The following is a 19,190-nucleotide window of genomic DNA, read 5'->3' on the forward strand; positions in this document are numbered from 1 at the left end:
AGCCACATACACAAATAGTGTCATCTCAGGAAGGCTGATGAAATAATCATGCGCTGTCAGAGGTGGTGCAAAATCAGTGCAGGACTCGGCTCCAACAAAAAGTGATTAAACAAAGTCTATTAAAAAGAGTTCTAGTTGGAAACTAAATATGTTGTTCCCTGGAGAAAATGTTTTGTGTGTGTGTGATGGGAAAACTGGTTTTGAGACCAGAATCTAATGGGGTTAGTTTTCCAAATCTAAACTAAAATTTTGAAAACATGCTTAAAAAAAGTGTTATATTCAGGAGATACTGTTGTTGATTCATTTTTAATATCCTAGTGCCAAAACGAAAACAATAATACACGGCTGGCCCTTGCTGCTGGCATGTGTGCTAGCCCTGAAGTCCTCATTAGAGCTGAAACGATTAGTAGACAGAAAATTAATTAGCAACTATTTTGATAATCAATTAATCATTATTTTTTCAGCTTTAATTAAAACAATCATTAGTTGCCGCCCTACTCTTCATGGTGTGTAGTGTGGACACAACACAACAAGAACATGTCAAATATTGTACAAACACACATTAAAAAACAGCTAAACCAGTGCTCAACACATGAACTCTAAATTACTTACTTACAGACAATAACTGCTGGTATTGAACACTATAGGCTTAGCCTACATTGGCTTGCACTGGACAGCATGGGTTTGGCCCACATTGGTTTGAACCTGCAATAAATCATGGGCCACTAATCCTGAGATTATAAACACTGTTGTTCTGTGTGTGCCACCAGGAGGTGAAAAGGATCTCACTTCCTTGCTTGCTTCCAGTTTCCCTGACTGCCAGCCGTCCTCTCCTGCTCTATCCGTCTGCCTGCCTCTCTTTCAGGTTCTTGTGCTGCGATAAGTGTGTTTACAGTGGGATCAGGGTGTGGACGGTAGTGTTTGTTCCCTCTCTGTCTTTAGCCTGACACTCATTAAGACACACAAAGAGTGGGCTGATAACACTGAGTGTTTCCTGTTTGTCCAGGCCTGAGGCTGGCTGCAAGGACAAGGGCAAGAGAGCAAGGAGCAAGAGAGGTAAAGGGGTACGGAAAAGAGAAAGCAGTTCATTAACTTAAACATGTTGTAGACATGCTGCGAAACCTCCCTCCTTGTGTCCCCCTCTCCTCATTTGTCTCACAGGGGTTTATTTCTCTCTATAAGACTTTGTAAAGTACTAATAATTTATGGAACCACAACTTCAAACATCCAGTCATTACTACAGTTTTAGAATAAAGTGCAAAGAAAACATGCTCATCAAGTGTGTGTGTGTGTGTGTGTGTGTGTGTGTGTGTGTATGTTGTTAACCCAATGTTTTTTGCGTAACCATTTCTGCTCGGAGTGTGCTTCTCAGAACTTTCTCAGTTCTCTGAAGCAAAAATAAACTAAGACTGGGAAACAGTAACTCCTACCTCACGTTCTGTATGTTTGTACAGTTCAGCCACTGACTTAGAGTAAGTGGAGTTTAACAGAAAAACATTTACTTTAGAAAGCCTTTAGTATTTATCTACAAAACAGACCTAATAACATTTTTGTTGATCTACAGATAAAAAGGTGTTTGTTCTTCTTTCATTTTCTTGGTTGTCCTGTTTGCCTTCGCTACGTTCTAATTCACTACAACTTTTTTATTGGAATTGGAGGGCTCTACTGTTTATTTCAATGCAGATGCTATAACTGATACAAAGTGGTGACATCTTATAAAACTAGATAAAACTACGTAAAGCTTGACCTGATAACCAACGAGCCCAGGAGTCCTTTTGGCTTGTTTTTGCCAAAGATGTACATTTGTGCACTTGGTGAACTCTGGTGACACTGAAAAAGGAAACGCATGTCAAGAGAATCCTTTCCCAGGAAATCTAAAGATTAAGAAAACTTTATGAAAGGCAAAACCAGGACTATGGCTTATCCACAGTAAATTTCATAGAAAACCAGGAATTACTTTTCCAGATGTCTTGTGATGGATTACAGTGTTTTTTGAGGGAAATTTGACCTGACGGTGGCACTGCAATCACTGGTAATTATATTCTGGGGATGAAAAGAATCCTGAACAAATTTCATGGGGATCTGGCCAGTAATTGTCAGGAAATCTTGCTCTGGACTGACAGACTGACAAACCAGTTAGGTATTGTTATTGATTGGGCAAGAAGAATGAAAATGTTTGACATAAAGAGGAAATAGAAGGGAACTAGAAGGAAAAAGACAAAGTGACTTACTAGAAGGCTGACACATGGAAATGAAATGAAACAGGCCAGGTCAGGGTATGTCAAGTAGAAAGGGAAAAAATAGCCAAAGCGACACAAGATTATTACAAGGAAAATACAGGGAAAATACAGAGAGAGGACTGAACAGATCATGGACACACAACAACATACGATGTCTAAGGGATTACATTTAGAGATGAAAGATAAAGCTACAAAAATGCAGGAGGAAAAGTAGGTTAGATGGGAGGTAACACACACACACACACACACACACACACACACAAGCAAGACAGACTTAACTCCAGAGGGGAATAACCTTTACACAGGTTACAAGAATATTCTTTGTTTGAGCGTTTGAGAGACAGAGGAGGGCAGTACAGACAGGAAGTAAAGGAGAGAATGCACGAGTGAACAATGTACAGAACAGAAAGGAAAGAGACAGTGAAAGGGAGTAGAGAGATTGACACATCGACAATACCTCTGCCCTTTGATCAGTAGTGGCTGTTAACTTCAGACCCCTTATCTGAAACAAAGCAGATGCTCAAATGTCCTCAAACAATACATCCTTTCTCTCGGGCCACAGCTGAAACCGCTTACTACCCTCTGTGCTACAAACACACACCAACACGAGCACACACACACATACACACCGCAATAGTTTACTAGACTCTGAGACTCAAACCCAGAATAAGAGAGTTAGTAGACAGAACTGTTAAACAAAGACCAGATGTTTGTTCTCACAGTGAAAGATGCTGCCATGTATTTCAAAATACCGCCTTATCTGGACCGCATGTTTCAATAATCAAATAAGTTTACATCATGAGAACATTTTTCTAATGTGGCAACTTTGCATTAAAGTAACTGCAACTATAGTAGTAGCACCAGCCTCTCTTCTTTTAACTCTCAAAACAAGTGAATGTTAGTAATACAGCTGTACGATATTGGAAAAAACTAACATTGGGATATTTTGGTTTTCTGCAATATGAAGAAATATAGGAATTTTCAACTGGTAACTTCAATAGTACAGTTTGGAAATAATCTCCAATGATTGGGGTGAGTTGTAGGGAAGCACATTTTATCCAACAACCAAAGTAGCCCCAGTTTTGCTTAATAAATTGAACAAGAATGATCATATATTGTCCATATGTGAACAACAGATCCATCAATTTAGCATTGCACTCCTCAAACACTGCTGGACACTTTTACAGGGAAAAAAGGAACAAAAAATCGATGCAGCAGGACCAGATATATGTCTTTTTTATTCCACACTTTTTTGCCAAAGATGCCTACATTACCCTCAGTGCAACCTAACAAACCATAGTTAGAGAATTGGGTGTGTTATGCTAGTAGTGGCTAACTTGGCTATAAATTGTAAGCCTTGAGAAGAATTAGGATCAGGCTTCAGAACTCTGGTAAACTTCCTTTGTTTTGACTCCAATAAGCTCCCTCTGGAGTCCAAAAGGCAGCATCTTTTTTTCACATATGCAGTAGTACTACCCAAGAACTATAAACACACTTTGATGTATAAAAATTGGTGGAGGCCCCCTTTCCAGACACCAATGAGAGCCAAGTTAAACGGTGCCCTGATTAACACCCAATGTCTGCCAAGGGTGCTTCTTTGTACTAAATCTGCCAACATCCAAGACTGCCAAAGAGAATATCTGTGCCTAAGCTACACTTATGATAAATCATTTTCAAAGGAATCAAGTAGCTAACATTGATTATTTGTAAAATGTGATATGTTCGCCAATAATATGCAAAGGAAATGTTAATGTGCTTTGCATAGCGCCTCCAAGTCTGTATTTCAATTGTCTCTAGCTCTACTCTATTTATGTTTATTATTACTGAGATTCAGTCACTGTTTACATGGATTTTTCTTGGAATACTACATGCAGTGTAGTGTCAGCAGGAGATAGATGAGACATGCCTCTCAGATGGACATGCCTGTGCCAAATAAAGAACTGTGTTCACACTTAGAGTTTTTCAAAGAATAAACCATGAAGATAGTTCTTTCCAAAAGATGGTAAAACTGTTTATTTTTTAGGGCACGATGTGAACGTGTTATTGTTTAAAAGTCTCTCAGCCTTTTCACTGTTGACAGGGCATCAACACTAAGACTTTACAAAGAGGAAAACAAAAGAAAACCAAAGCCCCCCATTTGCCTTCACTTTTCTTTAGTACTGGAACTTGAAAAACTCACATTAGTCTACATTTCCCTCTGACTTCTCTAAATACCTCTTATTTTACTGCTTAACTGTGTCCCTCTTATAAACAACTCTTGGAATTACAGCAACACTATGAGGTCACCATGACTCTCCAAATTGAAATCCATTGTACCCCTTCACTTGTTCACAGATGTTAAACGTGTAAAATCTTAGCCTTAGTCCTTTGCTTGGTACATGACAGACTTCCCCCTGTTAGAAGATGCAAAAAGAAACAAGCCTACGACATACAAGTTATTTTCCCTTAATCTACTTATTTTAAAGCTCAAGAGTTGGTGCAGAAGTCAAGCATAAGACATTTATGGGTACAAGAAGACCTCCAGTAAAAAATAGCCCTCGTGCAACGCTTCCTCCTGACACAAATAGCCTTTCCTGCCCTATAAATAAATACTGCTGGACTTGGAAAGCAACCAGGCTCATTACGGGTTGAGGGCTGCTCATAAAGTCAGTGGAGTAGGGCAAAAATATATCCCTCACTTCAGTCAGAATAGGCTAATTCATGCACACTAACACACGCGCACACACACACGCACACAGTGTGAAAGAGTCAAAGTCAAATAAAAGTATACGTTACACAGTCTCACTGATCGTTCTGTTGTACTCAAAAGACAAAACTTTATGCAACAAATCCAAAACGGGAAACAGTGTACTACCCTTCTCTACTTCTTAGCTGTAGCCATAAAACTGTCTGTCACTTCCATCATTTAAAAATTACGAGACAAAACAAAAAACAATTCTCACAAACGCTTGCGAGCAAAAACAGTTTGCGGAAGTGCACTGCAAATCAAGCAGGCCAAAAGTCTCTCATGGAGGAAAGTTCTCAAAGTTTTTTCAGGTGAACTGGGTCTAACCCTCCCTCCATCCATCTCCTAGCATGAATATTGTTCCAGTTGTTCAGCGAAGGCCAAACTAAACAACCCGTCTGGACCAAACTGGGGGTGGGGGACTGCCTTCCTGCCCTTCTCGCCCAAATAGGGTTTCTCCCCTCCTCACTGTCATCCCCAATCTTTCGTCCTTCCTATCCGGCTCTTGCTCCTCATTAATCCTTCATCCTTGTCTCTCATCTCTCATTATTCTTTACAAACTTTCTCACAACCTTTCAACTGAACTCCCCTCATCAAACTTATCTGCTTTCATCTATCTCTCTGGTGCTGCCATCTTTATCAGTGATTAGTTGTGTCTGACAGCTTTACTTCATCGGTCTAATGAGTCATGCTAATCTGGAGGTACAGCCACTTTAAACTCACACTGATAAACATATCTTAAACAAATTCTCATAAAAACAAATGCACAAAAATACACAGTCGACTTCTGAGACCTGTACCATGTTTTTTTTTTAAACGCCCTCCACCAGAGAGCACAAAAAAGTTGTGAGTTGCCTCTCCATGTCCCGTTTATTACTTTCTTATTAAACCTACTGTGCGAGGCGAACCCAAAACACTCAGTTACAATGTTGGCAGCTGTGTTTCTTTTCTGTCGGTTGCTATTAGTGCTTCTCTCAATCGTGCCATTGTTATTTGTGTTTTCTTAGCTGAGCTTCCTATAGCTAGCCAGCTAAATGTGTGTCAAGCTTCTGAGGCTGAGTTACGGATATGCAGTGCGGAGGCCCTGCAAAGACCCTTTTAAACCCGGCACGAGAATGTATGTTGGTTGTGACTGGATGCATTTTTTTCCGAATGGATGAGACAGTTGGAGGTTGCTGTCAGAGCGACATCGTCATTTGCCAATACAGAAGACAACTCCCTAATACACATAAAGCAGCAGACAAGCACTTTGCATCATCACCGATCTCCTCACACCCACACCAGACAACAAACAAGCCCATGTAGAAACACACGCCCACACATAAATGAGCATGCAAACACATGCATAGGAATAAAGATCACACCCGCCTGCTTCTACCAGGCTCAGTGCTTCATGTACTTGCTGACGAGCAGGTTTCCTGGCTGTTTGTCTGCAGTTCATGCACACAGGCGATAAGGAATAAAGAGATCCCATGGGCAGTTCCTGTTTTAATTGGATCCATGTTTAAACAGGCTCTAAGCCATTTTCCTCTGCCTTTTCCTGGATTAACAAGACCAAGTCTGTATTTTTAACATTCTTTTGGTTCTGTTTAGGGCTTAGCTATTTAACTTTTATTTTCATTATCGATTATTTTGCTAGTCATTTTCTCATTACTTGTTCCATAGAAAACACAATACTAATGAAAAAAGCTTAGCACATTTTCCCAAAGCCCAATAGGACATCTTCAAATCTTCCCTGACCAACAGTCTAAAAATCAGTGATGTTCCTATACATTTTTACGGACTATAAAACAAAGAAAAGCAGCAAATCTGCCCATGAGAGAAGCTGGATTGAGAGAAAGTTTTTCATCAAACTGCTGGATGGAAATTTTGTCAATCAACAAATTGACCTGGGGTTACCAAGTGAGGGGGACCCAAAGTAGATCTGCCACAAATGATTTTTTTCTTCCGTTTATCTGATTAATCATTTGGTCTATAAAACAGTGGAAAATGTCCGTCCCCATGTTCCAAAGTCCAAAGTGACAACTTCAAATGTCCTTAATCTCCAACCAGAGAGAGGAAAGCAATAAATCTTCATGTTGGAGAAGCTGGGACCAGAGAATTTGGGTCTTTTTTGGTTAGAAATTGACTTAAATGGCCGATTATCAAAATAGTTTCTGATTCATTTTCTGTCAATCGACTAACTGATAATCAACTGATAGTGTCAGCTCTAAGTGTAAACCATGGCTTACAACATGCAAGTGATTGGCTGGCGGGTCACTTGTCCTCTTAACAATTATGATTAAGTGCTGTGACCTAGAGCTGCTAATGTTAATGATTAATCAATTAGTTGTTAATAATTACTGTGAACCCATATTACCCTACATTTTTCCTGTGCATGGGCTCCATATGTATATTTACAGCAGTGTTGACACTTTCTGCAGTTTCCCTGGATGTAGATAGAGTCTGAATACACTGTATACCTAGATATAAAATACTAGAGTAAGTGCGAACAGGGCCAGAGTTATCCCTTGGACCGCTGTACTATCTCCTGCTGACAACTGACAACACACACACAAAGACTGGCACCCTTCCTCCACCTCCTCTCCCAGATTAATGCTGGGTGTCCCTGAGGTTTAACTGTCACTCCCAGTACTAATACCCTTTCACTACACCCAGCCAGAACAAACCATTCCATGCCAAACCAAGTCAGACTGGGCCAAATCAAACAGAGCGGAGTGGAGATACTTCAGGCTCTGCTTCAGTTAAAAACAAACCTGCTATAATTGAAGGAGTACTGCATTTTTGTGTTACCATATAATGATTTTTATTTTACTGCAGTATGTTTCAACTTTCATGGAAAAAGTAGGCGGTTACATTTTTCTCTAATGGCAATATATTCCAAGAAGGCGGGGGAATATTTATGGTTTTCTGTTTTCAACCACACAGTGCATTATTTAGAAATCTTTTCAGATGATCATCATGTGATTTTCTTTGCGGTGCTGCTCCAGTTAAACACAGCAGACGCATTTCATAACTTCTGATAAGAACGACTCCATTACTCCCACATTTGTGCCGCCAAATTCAGATTCTACATTTTAATGAGTGCCAGCAAACAGTAGATGTACAAGTTTAGTCTCCTGTGTCATGTAGCTTGGATGAATTGAAGCCATGAAACAGCTGTGTGGAGTGAAAAGAGCGTAATCCAGACATCAATTAGACACAGCGAGACTGGAATGATTAGTGTAGTCTCTGTGTGTATGTGTGTGTGTGTGGGTCTGCGCATATGCTGTGGGTACTGGTCAACGTACATGGACGTGAAAGCGTGTATGTGTGTATGTGTGTGAGAGTGTGTGTGAAAGCCTTGAGTAATCCTGCTTAGTCTAGCAGCTGGGGGAGCAGATTTAAGTATTGTGACAGTATGAAGGGATGGGTGAGGGTTTAATACTACAACTACTGTCAACAGTAGAATACACACATAATAATAGAGTGTGTGCACACAACAGTACAGCCAGTGAGTAATGTGCTTGGTGGTAGTAGTAAGGGGCTGAGAGCAAGATAGCAGTCTAAGTAAATTAACTAATTTAGAGCAGCCCTGCTAAAACAGCAGGGACAGCGTCGTTAATGTGGTCTCAAAGGGTCGACGCACACTACAAGATTTAATTAAGATGCCTCAAACTAATTACACATGACTGTTTTTTTCTAACGCAAGTAAAATGTTTTTAGAATGGTTTTCTACATTTGGAATGTGATACTGTTTGTAAATCATTACTGAGAGCCTCAATAACTTTCTTTTCTTCTCAACCAAAATGTGTTGACAAAAAGGGTATTGAAAACTATTAAGAACCGACAGCTGGAAATGATTGTTTGTTCAGATTCAAAGTAAGGTTGCCACAGCACCAGAATTTTGAAAAATGTAATACAATAGAAGAAAAAAAAATTAGTCAATACGTCTTTCAGTACCACGGCAAAAACAAGATAATTCCTAGTTCGTTTTTTTGTTTTGCTTTGTTTCTTGAATAAACAACCTGAACACAGTCCTAGAACAGACAAAGCCACTTGGTCTTCTTGTATTCAAACGACATAAATGCAGATTGTGGCCCATATACTATATCTGAATAACAAGTAATCTTCTACAATTAAATAATTAAAGCTGCAATATGTAAAACATGCTCAAAAATGAGCTAAAATTATCAACAGAAAAACAGAAAAAAATAGTTTTCAGGTTATGACATCTATGTATTGTGTTGCAGGGTTATCTACTAAAGTTAGCATGCTAACCAGTTAGCCTATCCTAAGGTTGTAGCGCTGCAAGATCAGTTGATTAATCAAATAGTCAACTGAAAGAAAATTACCAAATTTTTGACTATTTTGTCATTTTTCAAGCAAAAAAAGTCAAAAAAAAGACTTTCGGGTTCCAACTTCTTAAATGTAAGGATTTACTGCTTTTTTTGTCATTTATGACAGTAAATGACAAGTCTTTGGGTTTTGGACTGTTGGTTGGACAAAAGAAGCAATTTGATGACATCACTCACAAATTAATTGATGTTGATAACAATCATTACTTGCAGCCCTTAAAGGTTGTGTGCATACCTCAGTTCTTACTCATCACACTAAAGTGAAACTGATTGAATTGTATGAAATCACATTAAATAAATTAAGTCTAGTTTGAGCACAAAAGAGAATGATTCATACTGACATTGTCAGTGCATGTCACAGCAAAACCATTTCTGACAACTGATTGTTCAGACATGGCTGAGGCAGAATGCTTGTAAGTCTCTCTGTGGCTGTTCGCCAACCCCATTCCCAGAAACCAGATTACACCGTCTGCTTGTCTTTAACACTGTTCACATATACACCCCCCCCCCCACACACACACACACAGACACAGACACACACACACAGACACAGACACACACACACACACACACACACACACACACACACACACACACACACACACACACACACACACAGAAGCTCCCTCATTATACTGGCTGTTTGGCCAAATAGGCTGAGCTGAAATGATCCACACGAATCCCAAAATTTCAGTGATATATTCCAAACACATATTCAGACAGACACAGACAAACAGAAACAACACTCAAACACAGACGCAGAGTCTAGTAGAGAGACATGCAAACATTTGAGAACACACACACACACACACACACAGACTTAGAGGAATTCCTCTGATTCAGTTTGACCTTGCATAACTACACACCTGACTACAAAGTCTGATAAAGCAACACTGGCATTACTCCCTTTTAGGTACAGGCATGCACAGAATTTGGTGGACAATTTTGATGTGGAAAAGTCAGACCATGACACAGCCACAATGACCCGTAGCAGAAAGAAAAATGTTATTACTGCTGCTGCAAAATCTGTGAGAAAAATCACACATTCAGTTCCTCTTCTTTGCAGCAATAAAGCTGTTTAATATTAGGGTTGGAAATACATGAGCACCTTAAGCGTAGGCGGCGTTTTCACACTACTTAGCCTCACAGCGCATTCACAGTGCAGCATTTGAGAAAGTAGATCTGCTTAACCTGGTGACACATTCTGCTGAGTCTGCCTGGCTGTGCAGTTTTAAGATAGTTTGCATGGTTTTTCTACTGCCAACATATTTTTATATAACAATTAAACATAATAGGAGGTCATATTTTTTCAGAAAACCAAAAGGAGGAGGTGGTTGTTAAGCTACATTTGTGTAGCACTGCTGTAAGTGCTAGTTTTGTTTTAATGCATATACATGACAAAGATTGCACTCTGCAGTGCACTACCTCAATCATCCCTTACAGTACAAAACTCACCAGTATTACACAGTACAATGGTGAATTGGTGCGAGTGTGGTGTGTGCCTTTTTCTTTTTGTGGGAGTGTGTGTGTGCGTGTAGTCTCAGAGGATCAGACTGATAATCTTCACACAGCCTGACCTTCACATCTTTCCTATCAGTTCTGTAGCTGGCACAATCTGGTACAGTAGCCTAATAAAAAATTCTGAACCTCACAACAGAAAGTATATTGTCGGGAAATGTTTAGCGTTTTATCCTGGAGGAAAGTGATGTGAAATGTGTCGAATACATCGATATATTATCAACACCGTTCTATACAACACAATATACTTCTACAATTCTTGTCAACTTTCATGGCAGAGAAATAGAAAGCATCCTGACTTCACAAACTGTAATGGTTCGTGCACGGCCCAGAATGAATAGGTGACAAACATTCAACAGAACCAACCAACCGAATGGCTTTATGTTAAACACTGAACAAATAAAATGATGAATATGTACAACAAATTGCTTGTTTCAAACGTGTCAAACATTTTAGAGGTAGTATACTGAACTGAACATGGATTAAAGAAAATAAAATAAAAAGGTAAATGTTGAGGATGATTATGCTGCTGCATTCTTGAGCTTGCAGGCAGTTGTTCAGTTCAGCTTTAATGCCTCCTGTTCCATAACACCTGATGTGGTTCGGACGTGCGAGCAGACCACATATCAGCGGTGACATCTCTGAGCTGCTCCTCCAACTTTACCCTACACTCTGCGTAGAGCTGATTTTTCAACCGTGCTTATAGGCACCATATGTTTATTGATACAGCACGTAACTGCGCTGGTTATGTCTTTGTGTCGCTTCGGTTTCTGCTCATGTGGGGTAATGGCTGAAAAAGCAGCGGCAACTGTTGGTTGAACTGAAGTTTGACTAGTAGAAGCAGTGGGGCCGGGCTGGTGGCTACTTGAGGGGAGGCTGACACTAGCATGACAGCGCTAACTCATGTTTTAAGAGTACTGTTTGGGACGGTACCTTTTGAGGTGATGGAAGAGGTTGGTGGTGTTTCCAGTTCTGCTGAGGACTGGTCACCGACACATTTTGCACCTAATGCTGGTCTGTCCTTTGTCAGACTTCAGGTAGCCGAACTTTTTTCAAATAACCGAAGTGGTATGACCTTTCTTCGGTACAATTTCTTCGTCTTTGTCAGTTTCCTCGCACTCGGTGTCGCTAGTCGGACCACTCATTGTCTTGTGTCGGCTCGACACGCAGGTGGTCACCGTCACTCTGAGTTGTTGTGAGTGGGAGGGGCCGGAAACATGCATCAACCACATGCATCTGTTTCTCTGCTGTGCGATTGGCTGTTGGTGTAGTGTTTTCTGGGTAAAGGAAAACGGACTCAAAAATAACTATATCGAAAATAAATGTCATAACTTTATCATCGTTATCATGGAAAATTTTATCATGAAAATTATCGAGATCGTTTTATCGCACAGCCCTATAAGTACCCATCTATCAAGCATCAGTGATATTGGTGAAGTGAGATGTCTGCACAGAGCCCAAAGGATAATAAAATACAACACCCACCCCAGCCACAGTCTGTTCACCCTGCTGCTGTCTGGCATAATACAGAAGTATCCGCTGTCGTACCACCGGACTACAGCACAGCTCCTGTCTTCAGACTGTGAGACTCTTCATTTCTTCCTCTGCACTCCACTTATAAAATAGGCATTAGATCAAGTATTTAAATAGAATGAAGCCATTGTTAATGTTATTAGCAACACCTGTCTTTTTCCTGCTATGACAAGTCAAAATGTTTGTTGGAAAGATTTAATAATGAGTTGTCAAATGAACAATGGCCTGGTCCTGTCAGCCAGTTAGAAATCCAGCAAGAGTACAATGTGGGCAAGTGCCTGAATGTTGTTATTTTCTCATTCTTGCACAGCTGTTACTGCATAATTGGTCTCATTGATAAAGTCTATTGTATGTGTTTAAATTGTCTAATTTGAGTAGAGAAACACAAATTAGAATATTTGAGGAATAAACAATCAAGGTTTTATTTTCAGGCTATATCATCCAGCTCAACATTTAGCCCTTTAGCACTGCCTGTTTCATATTACAGTAATAATAATACATCTTATTCTCTCTTCCAGTAACATTTCTACCTTATTTAGGCCTCATGTTCAAGAGCTGTTTGTGTAAAGGTTTGGCTGCCTGATGCATTCAGTTCACTGGGCTGTAGGAGGATCTTCAAAGTAAAACATTCAGCAGTGGTTTGACACTAAAACACAGATTCCATTACACATTATCTGGTGATGTCTTGACTTCATAGAGAAGCTATTTACTGAGAGATTAAGTTTCTGTTATTTTGTTTGAAAAAAATGAAGGGGGGAAACATTCCTGGGTAATCTGTCACTGACACACACAGCCTAAAATAGCACCAAGGAGATATTTTCTTTCTATTACGGTTGTTCAGTGTTTCTATAAAAAGCAGTGGAATGACTATTGCCTCAGAGGATAAACACGCTGGCCTGTGAAACACTTTTCTTCTGCATATCTTAATCATGACCATTAATTTTAATCATCATGTGTGTAGTGCACTACAATGCTGGCACTGTTTACTCAGGATCCCTCTGCATGAAAAATGAATGAGTACTTCACTGAATGTTATTTGTTTTCAAGGGTATATCTATGAATCTTTTTATACATTAAAAAAATGTTTTGTTGCACTATATTTCAAAAAATTGCCCGAAATAAAATGTAATATCTAATTTCAGAATACAGATGGTTAGATATGCTTTTCCATAATGCAGCAGAGCCGAAATACACTGTTTTCTGATTATAGCACATAATCAATACACACAGTGTGACATACACACATTGAGGGTGTATATTGACCTGGACGATGGAAAGGGCTTTGCGTGAAAAATAACATATAAAGAAATAAAAATGCTTTTGCAGTCAGATCACTTATGTAATTCTTTACAGCAAAACATTAATGCCTCATTTCTGGCATTTTATGGTATCATGTGTGTGCACTTTGAATGCAAAAGAATTGGTAACATCATCAAAACTCCTGACAACAGTTTTAGATGTTTGACTGTGACTATAAGACATAACAGTTCAGTCCTTTCCCCTTCTAAAAAGCATCCTAAAAATGCACAAATATGAAAACGGGGGTTTATTACATTTAAAGACAAACCGAAACATTATCAGACATCCAAGCAATCAAAGTGCAACAGTGTATGTGGGTGTGAGGTCTGCAAAGGCATGCATGACTGCAAATGGCTTCAGTCGTGTTCCTAAGCAACATTCACATCCACTGCTCTTCCCTTTCTTCTCTCATGCCGCCTACGACTGGCTATTTCAGCGTGGACAGGCATTTCACTCCGAAAGCATCCGCCTCAAACGATTTTACAACTCTTACTGTAACAGCAAAGGTTTTGACTGGAAAACACCCAGAACAGGTGAGACAGCCACCGTACATTTCAGGCACCAAGGAGGGACTATTGTGACCTTGCAGCCTGAAGCTGGACTGAACATTTTCTAGGACAATGGATGCTATTGTACTCCCCACATAGCTGACTGAATTTGCAATAATTTACAAATATTAGGCCACTGGTTCATGTCAAATTGAAGGATGACATGAAAGATTAAATCAAACACCAACAACAGGAATAAAATTGGTTGTCTTTTCCATTTTCAGATATATCTGTCTCTGTATTCCTTATAAACAGTTTTAACTATATAATTGATGTTCAAGATGTTCCAAAAGAAGATCTCTGGTAATTTGATTTTGCTCTCTCTATACATCCACACACTATTTATGTCTTGCAGTGTATTGTGGCTATAATTGAGTAAAAGCAGGGATGTACTCCACCTAATTCTTCCTCTGCGGGACAGTCTCTCTCGCTCTGAACACAGCATGCCATTTATTTAACCAGAGCACACGCTTAATCTCATGGAAACTGTCTACATAAACCAAGTGTCTCATTTAGTTGGCATTCTTCTCTCCATTGGCCAACTTCTCTACTTCTGACACTCCCTCCATCCTCTTAAAACTTATCCCATTCATTCAGCAACCCTCCAGACTTTTCCTGTCTGGCATTTGGCTCTATGTCATTACGGTCACCGTGACAACAGATGAGTCAGCCGCTGTGGAGACGCCTCACTTCCTGTGAGTGTAGAGTATCATAGAGCGAATGAATGACTGAACCAACATGTAAAATTTCCTCCCTAAAGACTGATTCATAGTCAGCAGGGTCAAATCCTCCTCTGGAGATATTTGTGGTCTTTGTAGGATTAAAACAATTCGCATCACACTGTACAGTCACCTCACTAAGTGACTTAACATGTCTGTCTAAAAGTGTGTCATACCGCTAATACCATATCATCATGGTTTCTCAAGTTCTTGACCCTGTTTTATGTCCCATATCATGATGGCACGCTCAATTAGAGCTGAGAAGCTGTCCTGTCAAGTTGAGTATGGCAAACTTTTTCTGTTCACAAGAGCATGGATGGAGGAAGCTCTAACTGGATTACACCAACATTATGATTTAGTTCTATTTATTTTATCTCTCAAAACTATTTATTTTTTCTTGAAAAGCAAAATATCAACAAGCTGTGGGGTGCTGCTGACCCCAGGGTTGAGAAATTCTCCCATAAATCATCCGATACAGCCATGTTTACACAGACACTGACTCAGCCATGCCGACGTACACACACATGATTGCATGTACACACACATGCTTTACGCAGTCATGAACATGTGTTACAGTACTTACATCAGTTTTTCTGAACTTGGCTTTAAGGCTCTTCATGTTCAGTCCGGTCCATGCAGTCACTCACTCAATCACTCAGTCAAGGCTGCGAAGAAAAGAAACACAGATGTTGAAGCTTGGCCTCAGTGATGTTTGCTTCCATTTCAGATGTGATTTGGTGTTTCTAAAAAGACTAAGCTACTTGACTAAGAGTGTTTTGTGATGCTGTATCCACACAAGTTACAGCAAATATGAGGTGTGATTTTGCAGTGCATTGACATTGGCAATAGTCAACTCTACAGCATTAGTAAATCAACATTTTCCTCATAAAAACTAAAATTTCATGTTTGTTAAAGCCTCATCAGCAGCACAACTTCTATTGCTACAGTGCGTGACATAAGCATATGTGGAAAATGTTTTGATCACGCAACTCTACACTCAAGCTGTAACACATTTAACCATCCCTCACAAATAGTGGTAATTTTGGCAATGGATTTCATACCACATGCAATTCTAATTTAGACCTGTTGCTGGAAATGGTAACCAGCTTTTTGTTGTTTCCTATAAAGGATGTTTTAAATCACCACAGAGGCCTTGGGGAAGTGTGGCGACTGTATTTTAGCACCTCAACTGCCTCAAGCAATTTCCGACTTTTCATGCCTGAAATGTCAATGATTTCCCCCCACAAAAAAATATCCTTCTGAGCACTCCAGTCCAAATAGTCTGCGTACTTTGTTCATTATTATCATTTCCAGGGTCCTCCGTGTATGCTTATATTTCAACCAAGAGCACCATGTAAGCAATTTGAGCCTCTTTGCAATTATTACTGGCAGTTATGTCGTGAAAGGATAATATTTACTTTTTATCTCTTTGCTCTACCGCCATTGCTTCTTTGTATTATTTTTACTGTCTAGGACATACATAACAGTTGACTTGTACAGACTCTTGGTCATGGTGTTGACCACTGGTGTGATTTAAACATACTGTATAGACACCTACTTTCTTCAAACATGTTATTAATCAGTACTGTCCCCATTCTTTATTCTTTACCTTATTTTAGCTTTTGTTGTCCTTGTTCTTAGCTGTGTCTATTTCTGTGGAAGTACTCCATGAGCAATGTAAAACCAGAGTCAAATTCCTTTCATGTGTACGCATACTTGGCAAATAAAGCCGATTTTGATTTCGATTTATATGTGTATGCATTCATAAAGGTACTGCAGACACAAAGGCATAAGTGAGAAAGACTTCTGAGTCTTTAAGTGGGCAGATACTGATGTGTTAAAAGGAGGTGTACTGGAAGTGGGAGCATCAAGGACAGCCATGTCTGGGCTCTTCTGGCAACGTTCAAGCCATTCAGATTAACCTATATTGGCCTAGCATATTCATAAGGCACATTTTCTGTGGACTCTTGATGAGCCAAGCATTAGCAAATGGGATCAAAACAACAAGTAAATGTACATATCTGTGGTTACAGAACCACAGATATCTGGAACAGATTCATCACACAAGTAAGCTAACTTTACTACTGAGTCCATTGTCAAACTTTCTATTAGAGCACACATGAAGTCCAGTGTTACAACAAACAGTTCGGAGCTGGGTTTATCAAGTAGTTACCTGTGTACATTTGCATACCGCTCCTCAAACAATGAGAGCTACAGCTACAAACATGAATAAAGCTGCGACTCGTTTAGCACAAAAAGCATCAAATGCGCGCCGTCTGTCATTGTACACCAAACACTTGAGCGGCACATCAGATCTGGAGCTGCCGTTGAGACTCACAAACAGTTTAGTTTAGTTATGAGGCTTTTGTAAAAAAATTAAAAAAAATAAAAAATGACCAGCCATCACTTCGTGACCAACAACTGCTAACATGATATGAAATGACTGGACACACTTACCCGGCTCTGTGCTGGGAGTCGCAGGAGGAAAAGAAACTGACACACAACGGCGTTTTGTGCCAAAAACAGATTAGCTACCGAACCGGTGAGAAAACAACGAGCCGTTGTTGAGCTAAGTCGAGCAGGAGGATGCATAAAGGAGGGGAAAACAGTGCGTCCCTGCGAGCTACTCACTGGCCCGGCTCGGCCCGCATACATTAAAAGTTGTTCACGGACTCCTGCCTGCCCCTCTCTCTCTCTCTCTCTCTCTCTCTCTCTCTCTTTCTCCCTCTCTCCCTCTCCCTCTCTCTCTCTCTCTCTCCCTCTCTCTCTCTCTCTCTCTCTCTCTCCCTGCTGCCCGGTTTAGGAAAGTGACGTCACTCCTCTCCCAGCGCTCTCGTGACCGCGGCGAGCGAGCCCTCTTGTGTTCTCCATTGTGCCCCATTCATGTTCTGCTTAAAGGGCTGTTTCTCTCAAAAAAACACACGCTAACACAGCTAGAATATAACAAATTAGAGCATATTAAAACTCTTTTAATCGCATAACTTTCTCACCACAGTGTAAAATGTTTCGTATTTTTGCTCAGACCCCTGAACTCAATGAATGCCCCCCCCCAACCCCCTTGAAAATGGCTAGCTTTGAACAAACTTCCATGCAGAGGGAGCTCCAATGTAACAATGACATGTTTCAAACCATTTAATGTGTTTTTAATTAAAACTAATAAATCAGTCAATATATGTAAAAGGTATATTCCAACATATAAGTAGCCTATTGCACCCACATAAAGTTGGGGGATTACCGAGAAGTGGTGGAATTTAACTAAGTAGGCTACATTTACTTAAGTACAAATTTGAGGTACTTGTACTTTACTTACTTACTTTAGTATTTTGTTTCCTCACCACTTTCTACTATATGAGGTTTGGACTATTGGTTGGACAGAACAAGCACTGTGAAGGTGTCACTTTGGACTCCAGGTTGCCTAAATTTAACAGTATTTTTTAACAATTCTCACAATTTTTACAAACCAGTTGATTAACGGAGAAAAAAAATCAGCAGATTCATCCAAAATCAAAATAATAATTACTTGAAGTCCTGCACAAAATAGTTCAAAATGAACTCCACCCCAACCAACTACAACCGCAAAATGCTGCTTTTATATTAATACGTAATATCTGATTTAATATATAACTGCAGGAGCCATTGACTGAAGAACTTTCAGTTCCAATACCTTAAGTAGCTGCATTTTCTTGATTATTTTACATACTTTTAGTCAAGTAACATTTTCAATAAAGGACTAGTGTAATATTAGTACTTCTATTTCAGTAAGGAATCTGAATTCTTCCTCCAAAACTCCTGGCAAAAGACAGATATTGATAATGGTCAAAATAATTATATTATTAAATAAATAATATTTTTTATAATGCATCTCAGACTTGACAAACCTCCTCCAGATCCACAGAAGACTCTATTCAGCTGTGTTTTCAGGCTGTGGTAATGCTCTGCTCTTCATGTGTAAAATCAGCATGTATTCTCAAGATTGAGGGACTGCCAGTCAGACAAGTCATGTCAATGATCTGGGCCTGTGTCGCAACAGCACTGCAGTGAAATTTATTAATGCAGGTAAGAACATGTCTGAGCAGTGAGGCTGTAATGTTGATGCTATCTGTTGAGATAATGCAACTGAGGCTACCTCATTGTCTGTGTATCTGTCATGACCAACTAGAGTCATTCAAAGCAAATGTTTGGTGTTTTTAACTTACAGCCAATGTTTGTTGAACAAGGCAACCACTTGTTTTTACTCGTTTCAGTAAAGAATCATTAAATCCACAGTAGTT

At 39.7% G+C, this 19,190-nt stretch overlaps 1 protein-coding gene across 2 annotated transcripts in view; it reads right to left on the bottom strand.

Moving 5' to 3' along the window:
• Positions 1-19,190, bottom strand: part of rai14 (retinoic acid induced 14) — a 62,435-nt gene that overhangs the window by 22,662 nt on the left and 20,583 nt on the right. Inside the window, exons 1-2 of one of the 2 annotated variants that reach the window (XM_073478521.1) lie at positions 17,377-17,577; positions 15,503-15,584 (exon numbers count right to left, since the gene is read on the bottom strand). In XM_073478521.1, the coding sequence (XP_073334622.1) occupies positions 15,503-15,538 (36 nt within the window). In that variant the 5' untranslated portion in view covers positions 15,539-15,584; positions 17,377-17,577. Of the gene's footprint in view, positions 1-15,502; positions 15,585-17,376; positions 17,578-19,190 lie in introns of those variants that run through there. The other variant, XM_073478522.1, reaches the window with a different exon arrangement.

This window comes from Pagrus major, chromosome 12 (genome assembly GCF_040436345.1).
Source record: "Pagrus major chromosome 12, Pma_NU_1.0".
Taxonomy (NCBI): Eukaryota; Metazoa; Chordata; class Actinopteri; order Spariformes; family Sparidae; genus Pagrus; species Pagrus major.